The sequence below is a fragment of the Zootoca vivipara genome, chromosome 17 (genome assembly GCF_963506605.1).
Source record: "Zootoca vivipara chromosome 17, rZooViv1.1, whole genome shotgun sequence".
NCBI classification, from domain to species: Eukaryota; Metazoa; Chordata; class Lepidosauria; order Squamata; family Lacertidae; genus Zootoca; species Zootoca vivipara.
In genome coordinates, this window is record NC_083292.1 from 40,990,185 (window position 1) to 41,001,158 (window position 10,974).

At 40.6% G+C, this 10,974-nt stretch overlaps 2 protein-coding genes across 2 annotated transcripts; both read right to left on the reverse strand.

Moving 5' to 3' along the window:
- Window positions 1-611: 611 nt before the first annotated feature.
- LOC118077991 (vomeronasal type-2 receptor 26-like) lies at window positions 612-7,982 on the reverse strand. The gene is made up of 6 exons (XM_035101708.2): window positions 7,855-7,982; window positions 6,426-6,717; window positions 4,134-4,994; window positions 3,243-3,497; window positions 2,515-2,641; window positions 612-1,513 (listed from the first exon to the last, which is right to left on the reverse strand). Coding segments are annotated over exons 1-6 (2,439 nt in total). The 5' UTR covers window positions 7,857-7,982.
- A 964-nt stretch (window positions 7,983-8,946) lies between these two features.
- Window positions 8,947-9,846, reverse strand: LOC118077990 (vomeronasal type-2 receptor 26-like). The gene has a single exon (XM_035101707.2). It carries the CDS (start codon window positions 9,844-9,846, stop codon window positions 8,947-8,949), a length of 900 nt encoding a protein of 299 aa, XP_034957598.2.
- Between the last annotated feature and the right edge of the window lie 1,128 nt (window positions 9,847-10,974).

A 10,974-nucleotide genomic window follows, 5' to 3' on the forward strand; every position in this document is an offset into this window, starting at 1 on the left:
AAGGACCTTTCAAAAGGGGTTAAGGTTTAAAAGGATCACGAAAAGGAAATGGGAGAAAGGACAAATCACAAGGGAGGAGCATACCCTGTCTTGCTGACCATTTTGTTGCAGACAGGGTAATGTCCTGGGCCAGTTATGCTGAAAGGCATTGCCACAGAATCAGTACTGATCCTCGTCACTGGCAGTGATGGAAACAATTAAGCAATTCACCACTGCTCTGATTGTGTCCTCATAATTTCTCCTAAAGCAGCTCTTTGGGGTTGCTCCAGATCTTTTTATTGTTTACTTGTTAATTCTTTAATTATTTGTTTACTTGTTGATTCTTTAATTTCTAGGGACATGTGTATTCCTAATTACTAATTACATACCGTGTTTCCCCCAAAATAAGACACTGTCTTATATTTATTTTTCCTCAAGAAGACACACTATGGCTTATTTTCGGGGGGTGTCTTATTCCAGCGGGAAGGGGACCACACAGCGTGGCATGGCTGAGAGCAGTGAGCTGTTGCCAGGAGGCGCTGTGTCCATGTCTTATTTTGGGGGGAACAGGGTACATGTAAACAAAATAACAATAACATAAATTACGAGCATGATTCAGACTTCTGGATTATTTAAAACTGTCTTCTTATTAGCTGCTCCCTGCTGTTCAGCTCAGGCCTCAGTAAAATAAGATAGCACTTGGGGGAAAAGATGCAGCCCAGTAACCCAAAACTGGAGGCCAAGATGGAGAAGACCTCCACAGCCACCATGTATTTGCCCTTGGTGCTCAAGTAGGTTGGAACGAAGGAGAGCCACACACTACAAAAGACCAACATGCTGAAGGTGATGAATTTGGCTTCATTGAAACTGTCAGGCAGCTTCCTGGCTAGGAAAGCCACCGTGAAGCTCACAATGGCCAGCAAACCCATGAATCCCAGGACACAATAAAACATAAGAGTGGAGCCTTCATTACATTCTAGTATTATTTCTTCAGTCATTGAGTGCATGTCAACGTCTGGAAATGGGGGAGAGGTTGCCAGCCACACAGTACAAATTGTCACTTGCATAAGGAAGGAGGAAAAAACAATTGATGTGCCCAATGGCTTCTCTACCCACTTCCTCATTCGGGACCCTGGCTTGGTGGCCATGAAAGCTAGAACCACAATGGCAGTTTTGGCCAATATGCAAGAAATTGCCACTGAGAAGATCATTCCAAAAGCAGTTTGTCGAAGGAGGCAGGTCACTTCCTCAGGCTGGCCGATGAAGAGCAGAGCACAAAGGAAGGAGAGCAAGAGGAAAACGAGGAGAATATAAGTTAGGTTGCGGTTGTTGGCTTTAACTATGGGAGTATCTCTGTGCTTCATGAATATTTGAAGCACCAAAGCTGTGATGAAGGAAAAGAAGAGGGAAAATGTGGCCAAACTGATCCCCAATGGTTCTCCATAAGACAAGAATGTTTTGTCTTTGGGGAGGCAGCCATCCTGTTCATTGTTTGCATATTGATCTCCAGGGCATTCTAAACAGTCGTCCATGTCTGGAAAAGGAAAGGAAAAAATAATCTTATCCATGCACAATGTGTGTCTAAAAGTAATCCATTCATGTGTTGCAGCAGATCATGTCTTCTAGTCATATGTGCTTGTAGGGAGATCAATATTATATAGTCAAGTCTTCATCAACCTCATGCATTGAAATGCTTTCAACTACGACCTCCATCAACCCCAGCAAGCACAGCTTTTCAGCTTTTGACCAATGAGAGTTGTAGTTGAAATCATCTGGAAGGCAACAGGTTAGTGACGTCTGGCACTGATGATAATAGTAATAATAATAATAATAATAATAATAATAATAATAATAATAATACAAATTAATAATCCCCCATTCACTGTTCATTTAAAAGGGCACTGTATGTCAGGCAGCCCAAAGCCTGATTGAAGAATACAACAACAACCACAGTAATAGCAATGTCAATTCAATGAGCAAATGCAAAATTCCAGGAGTGGGTGAGTGGGTTGATGCAATGAAGAAGAGCTTGGTGTTGTGGGCTGGCACAGGCTGGTTTAAATCCCCTGGGTGCAGACCTGGTTGTTCCCTCAAGTCCAACCCTAGAGACCCCATCCCTTCGCACCAGCCTCCCATTGGCCAATTCGGCAGGCTGACGTGGAGCAAGATTTCAAGCCAGGAGTGTGAGCCGAAACTCATGCTCTGACAAAGATCAGACCCCAACATATAGCCCAGTATCATTGGCAGTGGGGGGTGCTGGCTTTCCCACAAAACCACCACACCCCTAAAAGGAGGTAAGCAGACTTGTCCACCAAGGAGTTAAGCACTTCTTGAAGCAGAAAAAAATCCACATTTTGAAAACTGGAGTTGCACATCTCCTTGAACCATCATACGATGGGGTGATGATGTGCTATGTTGTCTTGTACAGAGGAAGGGTGGTCATTGGATAATGTTTGCTGTTAAAAACTGGTGTGAATAAGCAAGGTCATAGCTGTTCAATTTGATTAGATCAATTACTTATATTAAATTTCTTACCTTTCTGGTTTGAGATCTTCCCCTCTGGACATGGAAAGCAATCGTAGCAGCAAAATGGTTCCCCTTCTTTCTTGGTCCTACTATAACCTGGATGGCAGTGGTCATTGCACATGGAAAGTGGCTGTGACTGTGCATAAAAGAAAGAACAATGTGCTTACATTGAGATATTATAATTTGGAAATTTTATCTCAGTCTTCTGTATCCATTTAAGAAATGGCTTCCAGAGGGCACTAGGAAGTCAGAGGGCATGTCTGGGCCATTGAGAGATGTGACAGGAAAGATAAGGAAATGGATTTGACACAAAGAATTAAAAGTCAACTTCATCCTCTGAAATATCCCCAAATTGAACTGAGATTTATACCAGCATAGGAACTCATCTAACTCTCTACCATGAAAGAGGAGAACATTGAAAGGATAAAGGATTGCAAAAGCGCTCTTCTGCCACACCAGTGAGAGTCCAGGATGGCTTTAGATGGGTGATTGAACAGTCATCAATTTTTATCTACTACCAGCAACCTTCAACTAGAACAATTAAAAGGACATTGCATAGTAATGAAATTTCAGCATTCTGTAAGGTGAATGTATTCGTTCAAAAGCATGATTTCACTGGGGACCTCAAAATTTCAAGAACATTGAACTACAACCATTTGAGTATCTAGATAACCCACATCTTGAATATTGAGGAAATTACGGTAATCGACACAGCCTGAAATATGCAAGGACTGCACCTGGTTAAACTGTTTGGGCCATAAGATGAGATCCTCATGAATGGTAAAGACTTTGTCCAGGGAGGTCACAGCATCTTTCTTATCTTGGAGAGTCAGAGGGTCTATCTTTCCAACTTTAACTCTGAAGAAGGTCTGGTTTGGGAATGTGACCCAGTTTATAATGTCAAAGCCAGCAGCCAATTCCCCATTTTGATCAAAGGACACCATTTCCCCCACACTGCTGTTAAATGAAATACTTCTGAGAATGTGGTGGAGCTAAATGATGAGGAAGAGGAATCATAATTGTGTAAACATGCAAAACATGAAACTATGAAATGTGGTGATAAAATATTTTACTTGGAGTGTTCAGATTGTGTTCCCTTGAAAATCTTTATAGGCCAATAGTATAAAAAGTAACAATTAATCGCCTAAAATTCCAGATGAGCTCCATTTTTACCCAACAATGCCTCTGGGATGATACCATATGATGATAAATTATTCCTCTAAATTAGTCATTTTGGGGGGAAATTGTGACTTCCAGGCTGTTCATGGAAGTACAGACAACACTTGTTGTGATGGTCGAAATACATTATAAAGCAAAGGGATGGGAAGCTGATAGAACTCTCCTCACTATTTCTGACAACTACCTCCCACAAAACACACATAAATTGATTATGTGCTATAAAATAGTTCCATTACACAGCTTTACCATCACTAGTTATAGTCAAACCACTGTTCAGCTTTTTATGACTTGCAATGGGCAGGGGATTCTTTTGAGAAGTTCTTTCTTCCACCACCATTTGGGTGCCAAAACTCTATCCTTAATAAATAAGCTAATAAGTTTCTGAACCATCTAAGGGATGCTGTTGAATAAAATATGTGGTGGTATCTTTCATCTGATCAGGCCATTACCTGCCACTGTTGTGCTTTCAGAAGCTTCCACCTTCCACCATATGACATTCCTTTGTATTTGAATTGTGATAAATAGCTGGCATGCACACTGTGTGCTATTGCATAGACTGCATTGTAGACGCTGTAACTATGAGCAGTCATGCCCATTTCAAACACAGAAACAGGAAGCATCTCCAGCCTCTCATTCCCAGAACACCTTTTCCTGTCCATCTTGTGTGCTGCAGAACTGGGAAATGAACACTCAAATGATTCTTCCCAGAACTCCCTGATGAAGCCATCTTCTTCTTCTGAAGCAGGGGTTCTGTTCTGAAGAAATGTGTGGAAATGTAGCACCTCCTTTGAATGAATTAAAAGGGACAAAGCACCATGGAGATAATCTATGTCCCAATTTCTTAGGAAGGGGAAGGATGTGAAATCCATCTGGGCTGTCATAACCCAAATTATAGCTCTTGTCATCAATGGCATATTCCCCATTTCTGCAATTGGGGGCATTACTCTAAAAAGCGTCATGGTCTGAATTTCTCCATGCAGAAGCACAACATGGGCAGTACTTGACATAATAACATTTAGTGTCTTTAAACCCTCTCCTACCATGTCTCCAAAGCCACTGGAAGAAGTTATTTTGGGGATTTTTTCTATGAAGTCAAAGCAGATGCCACCCTGGGAAAGCAGAGGAATTATGATCTCTGTAAACCTCTCTGTATTGTTATCAACCTGGGAAACAACTCCAATCCATGTCCATGAGAAATGCAGAAGTAGGTGGAGAATTCCCTTGTAATGAAAGGCACCATTTGGGAACATCTGGTGGAAGAAAACCGCTTGAGTTTCGTCATTCATGACTGGAGAAGAGCCATATATGAGCTAGATTTGAAAAGGTATGAGAAGAGAAGCATTTGCTGCTTTGTGAGTATAGAGACATGGCAAATTGTGCCCCCCCCAAAAAAATTTGTTTTATCCTTGAATACCAAAACAAATCCAGTACTAAATATCTATAAAGAAATATTGACATGGATGTAATGAATCAGGTATATAATCTTAGAAATCCATTTCTCACCCACCACCACCCAGCCATTTCCCCCGCAAAAATACCCAAGAGCTTCCCTTCTAACCCCACACAACTGCTAAGCTCAGATGAAGGTGATAACTAAGTAGGTCAAGGCATTGTTGTTGTTTAGTCGTTTAGTCGTGTCCGACTCTTCGTGACCCCTTAGTGATAACTAAGTAGGTCAAGGCATAGTCTTCTGCTATTTGCAAACTGTCTTTCCCATTGGTGTGCCAGTTCTTATTCCTATTGTTTACAGGGCAGCTATCGGAAGAATGAGTGGGTTATTGAAGACATTCAATATTTTATCTCTTGGAGATTTTGTACATTATAGATGAAATAATTTCTTAATTTTTAACAATAACAAATGAACTTTTACAAATATTGGGGTTCCACTCAGATGTTACTGAAATCTAGCACACCAGGCAGAGATTTGGCTGATCATAAAGAAGAAAATTATACAATGTTCAGCAAAGTTTTCTGGTTTTTTTCTTGTAAACCTTGTCACACATTTAAATATGACTCTGGTGGCTACATAGCTATATAAGGTAGAAAAAGCTTTCACATTCAATATATTAGATGGGTAAAAGATCTCCATACCTGCCAAGTTCCTGCCAGAAAAATAAGGGATCGGCAGACCGGAAGTAGCGCTGCCGCCATTTTGGAACTGGGCAGAGCAGCATCAAAAATTGCTTCTGAGCATGCTCCGCCCAGTTCCAAAATGGCCACCGCGCCAGAAATTGCTTCTGTGCATGTCCAGAGACTCCAGACATGCGCAGAAGGAGCCTCCCCCGGTCGGTAAGTAAACCGGGGGAAAACAAAAAAAATCCATTTTTCCAGCTGGGAATGGCTGGAAAAACGGGGGTTTCCTGGGGAATACGGGAGACTTGGCAGCTATGGATCTCTGGAATGGAATTCATGCTATATTTAGGTGGCCTGGGAAAATTTAGCTAAGGCTCCAGCAAAGAAGGACAAGGAGTAGGTTATTATCTTGAGTCACTGAGGCATGAGACCTTGTCCATTTTTGTAGATAGATAGATATAGATGATAGATAGATAGATAGATAGATAGATGATAGATAGATAGATATGGTAGGTAGGTAGGTAGGTAGGTAGACTACAAGGTTTACTTTATTTCAATAATATTCTGAATGTGTCTTTCTATTCCAGCCTGCAAGAAGCATCAAGATGGAGGTGAATGGCATTCAAATGACTTCTTCAACTTAGAGGTGCTTCACACACACATCTTACTTGTGGCATCTTGTACATGCACAGGATAGTTGCCATGTGAAGACAGATATCAGAGTTTGGGCCCCCGATGACTCCTACTGGAGTATTCTCAACATCACACTTGTAGTTAGGGATGAACTTGGCCCGTCTGGAGAGTAGTTCGATGGAGGCTTGATAGGTCCAGCTGGCACTGAAATGACTGTTATAGATGTGGAATCCAAGGGTGACATTGCGCAAGATTTGGGTGTTTGCATTGATCTCCTTCACAGCAAATGCCAAGGCCAGGATGTGCTGGTAGTTCTGAGTCAGGACCCTTTATCAAGTGCCATATAGTAAGAGTCATGTGTTACATTTATACCATCGGCTTCAGTTCATCACATTCACAACATTTCAGTTCAGCGTATGTTTAATTAATGTATTGCACATGAATAGTTTTTAAGGCCAAGGTCAAAAGTAGTATAAACAGGAGCTGATTGTAAAACAAGGACCTCCAACGTCAAACATCATCTCATTTACAAACATAGTCATTGTGTTGCAAACAGAAACAGCAGCAGCAATAGAAATTTGCAGCACAACTATACAGGCCGATGGGAATTAAGACGACATTATCTTATACTCTGACCTGTCTTTCCATGGCTGCATTCGTGCCTACACCTTAAGCCCTATCCAGGCATGCCACTTCATTCAACAGCAAAAACTGCAAGGTTTTTAGGGGAGGCAATGAGATTAAGATCCATTTTTTGATTATTGATGTAAATCTCTAAAATGTATTTTGTATATTTAAGTTTTTATCTCTATCTTCAGTATATCTTACTTTATTGCTGTGGCTAGTTGCTGCTGCAAATAAAGATTCTTCTGATCTGACCATGTGAAACGGAACAGATCAAGTAAGCTAGACTCCCTAATGCTATTCCCATTGCCCTCCTGAAACTCCAAGCTTCAGAAACAGTTAATCCTGGAAAAATATATTCATTCATCAAGACTCCTCAGAGCATCACTCTTCCAAAATTCTTGGAAATCAGCAACTCCCACTACAGCTATAATGCCTGTAATGTTGTTGAACAAACCCTGAAATATTTCATTGAAACTCAAGACATTACATATAGTATCCCTCTTTATATCAGTTCCAAGGAAAGTCCCTAACATTTAGCATCAAAATGGAGAGATAGTGACCATCTCTATAAAGCACAATGGAAAGCAATATGCTGGTCAGACTACTACGTAATGAGAAAATGATTAATCTGTAGTTTGCTCATCCTCATGTCACAAAGAGGGGTTGAGATTTCAGATATCCAGAATAATAATCCCCAAAATTAGCTGACTGACTCTAAAGACAATCAATAAAGCAACAGACACTTCCAACAGTTTGCTCTCAAATCTCGTACAAAAGAGCAGCATGTCTGGGAAGAGTATCATTAAAACAATATGATATGGCTTTAAAGCAACATACATGTGTTCATCAGAAAGTTCTTGAGCTGGGTGTTTTTCAAAGGATATAGTGCTTGAAGATATGTAGATCTGAGAAATAATGCCAGCAATGATGAGGTCTCCCGACTGATAATATTTGTGAATAATAGGAACAGGTTCTTTGATAGAACATTGAGGAACAGGAGCAAGCATGCATATCCCCTGGGATAGCAGTAGGAACACCATCACCCGAAATACTACCATCTTGCAGAGAGTGTTATGGTAGATGCCTAGCCTTCTGCTCCGTGATTTTTATTCAGCTGAGTTTGAATGATCACTTACCCAGCTGATTCAAAGGCAAACAATAATCTCTGTGTGTGCGTTCACAAATCCAAACGTGCTTCAATAAAGAATAGGTTGCCATTCAGAGCTGTGTCTATATGCCCAGCTCTGAGTGACACATAGATATTAATAACATCCCTTAGTCTTTGATTGTTATTTTGCATGTGACCAGTAGTCATTCTCAAGGATAGGGGGAAGAAGTAGAAATAATGATGATTAATTTGATAATTGCAGCTCTGGTAGGAAGTTAATCTGATTCATTATTTCTCTGCAATTATATTGCAAAAGAAAACATGTTTTTCACATATCAGCTGAAGTCTTCTCTGGGCAATCCTCAGTGGGAGGAAGTTTCAACTTGTTATAGTTACAGGTGGGTTCACAACTGAGGTCTTAAAAAGAAAAACAACACAGGCATGTATCTAGTTTGAACTAGTTTGAACTGAGGTGGATTCAACTTTTGCAGAAGTTCCAAATGGGCCCATTTTTTCAAAACTTGAATGTTTTAGAATCAAAATGAAAAACCACATTTGGTCCTTGTTTGTGGTGTCACTGCACACTGATAAGATGTCTGGCACATGGGCTCTGTCTTGATGAAGGGGACAAAGCCTAGGAGGAGACCAGAGGGGTGACTCTCCCTCTACTACTCACCCTGCAGGTGTATTTTATTTTTAAAGTTAATCACCCACCCTTCATCATGAAGTTACAGCAAGTTGCAACAATTAGAAAATAAAAATTCCTGTTACTTACACATTTCTAATTTAAAATGGACCAGGGCCAAATAATTTAGAACATTTCATTGTTTTGTTCTTCTTAGCTGTTCCTTGTTGTTCAACTCAGGTCTCAACACAATGATATAAAGCTTTGGAGAAAAGATACAACTCAGTAACCCAGCACTGGAGGCCAAGATGGAGAAAATCTCCACGGCAACCATATATTTCCCCCTTGTGCTGAGATAGGTTGGGACAAAGGTCAACCAAACACTGCAAAAAACCAGCATACTGAAGGTGATAAACTTGGCTTCATTAAAACTATCAGGCAATTTACGGGCTAGGAAAGCAACACAGAAGCTGACAGTAGCAAGCAAACCCATGAAACCCAAGACACAATAAAACATGGTAACTGAGCCCTCATTACATTCTAGTATAATTTCTTCAACAACTGAGTGCATGTTGAAATCTGGGAATGGGGTGGAGGTTGAGAGCCACACCGTACAAATAGTGGTTTGAATCAGGGAGGAGCCAAGAACAATGGAAACAGCCAGTCTCTTCCCCAACCATTTCCTCATTCTGGATCCAGGCATGGTGGCCATGAAAGCTAGAACTACAATGGTGGTCTTGGCCAGAACACAAGACACAGCTACCGTGAAGATAATGCCAAAAGCAGTTTGTCGGAGAAGGCATGTCAGCGTTTTGGGTTGGCCAATGAACAGCAAAGCACAAAGGAAGGAGAGCAGGAGGAAAATGAGGAGAGTGTAGGTGAGATTCCGGTTGTTGGCTTTGACAATGGGAGTGTCCTGGTGCTTAACAAAGATGCCAAGCACTAAAGCTGCAATGAATGAAAAGGAAAGAGCCAATATTGCCAAAGTCATCCCCAAAGCTTCTTCACAAGACAGGAAAGTCAGGACTTTTGGAATGCATGAATCCTGGGCATGATTTGGATACTGATCCTCTGGACATTGCAAAAAATTGTCCATGTCTGGAAAAGAAAACATAAGGTTTGAAATATGGAAGCCTTAATATGGAAAGCAAGAATATGGAAGCAAGAATAAAGAAATAATAATAATCACTAAGCAGATACTTGGGGTAGCCAATATTAATTTTACAAAATGTAGAAAGATGGATGCTAGGTAGATGTATAACAAACCTATCTCTGTCTTCCTTATGCAATTATATATACAGGATACTGTACACAGAGATAGTAGGTGTGGAAGCTAGTTGTGGATTCCACTCAGAAGGGGATACTATCCCTGGAAATTTCATCCAGTTCTGAAAAAGCCGGGGGGGGGTATAATCACTTTGTAATTTCCACATCATAATGAATGGAAGAGATATGAAACTTCTTTTCTGAATCAGAATTCAGTCTCAGACCTCTGTAGTAGCAACTTTGTTCCTACCTCTACATATAATAATGCACATTTAATTTCCCAGAAGGTGGAAGAAGCCACAAGGGGAACTTCTATCTTGGACATTGGTTGATGAAGTAGAAGTACTAAGTAACTTGGGAGGAAGTGATCATCTCCTCCTGGGTTTCATGATATATAGGCAATGGAAGGCTGAGTGCAGTGAGACCTGCACTCTGGACTTTAAGAAAGCCTATTTCAAAAAATTTAAGGAGCTACTATTTGAGAGCCCATGGTCAGAAATACTCAAAGAGAGAGAAAGGAGTCCAAGATGGGTGATAGTTTCTTAAAGGTGAAATGTTGAAGGCCCAGGGGGTTGCTGTGGGATATAAATAAAACACACATACAACAGCTTTGTATTTGTAAGCCCTAGACTCTGTGGTTTAGCCCACAGTGCGACCTGGGTCCCTTTTGTGGTTATCAAGCACTAAATGTCCCACATCTCCACCATCTTCTTTGTCATCACCATTATTCCATTCCATGCATTTTAATGTATTTAATCTTGTTTTTAAGCTGTATTTTAATCAATTGTTTATATCCCGTGATAGCTGCCCTGAGCCTGGTCTTGGCTGGGGAGGGCGGGGTATAAATAAATTATTTATTATTATTATTATTACTACTACTACTACTACTATATCAAAAAGATGCATAACAGCCAAGCAGCACAAGAAAAAGAAGGAAGGGTTAATGTCTTTCAAGCAG

What these genes read in the sequence shown, in the direction of transcription:
- LOC118077990 (XM_035101707.2), bottom strand. Translation starts at nt 9,846, where the DNA reads ATGGACAATTTTTTGCAATGTCCAGAGGATCAGTATCCAAATCATGCC.
- LOC118077991 (XM_035101708.2), bottom strand. An exon ending in GCATGTACAAGATGCCACAA is followed by an intron (nt 4,995 to 6,425) that starts GTAAGATGTGTG and finishes TTTCAAATCTAG; the next exon opens with CTCATATATGGCTCTTCTCC. An exon ending in GAAGATCTCAAACCAGAAAG is followed by an intron (nt 1,514 to 2,514) that starts GTAAGAAATTTA and finishes TTCCTTTTCCAG; the next exon opens with ACATGGACGACTGTTTAGAA.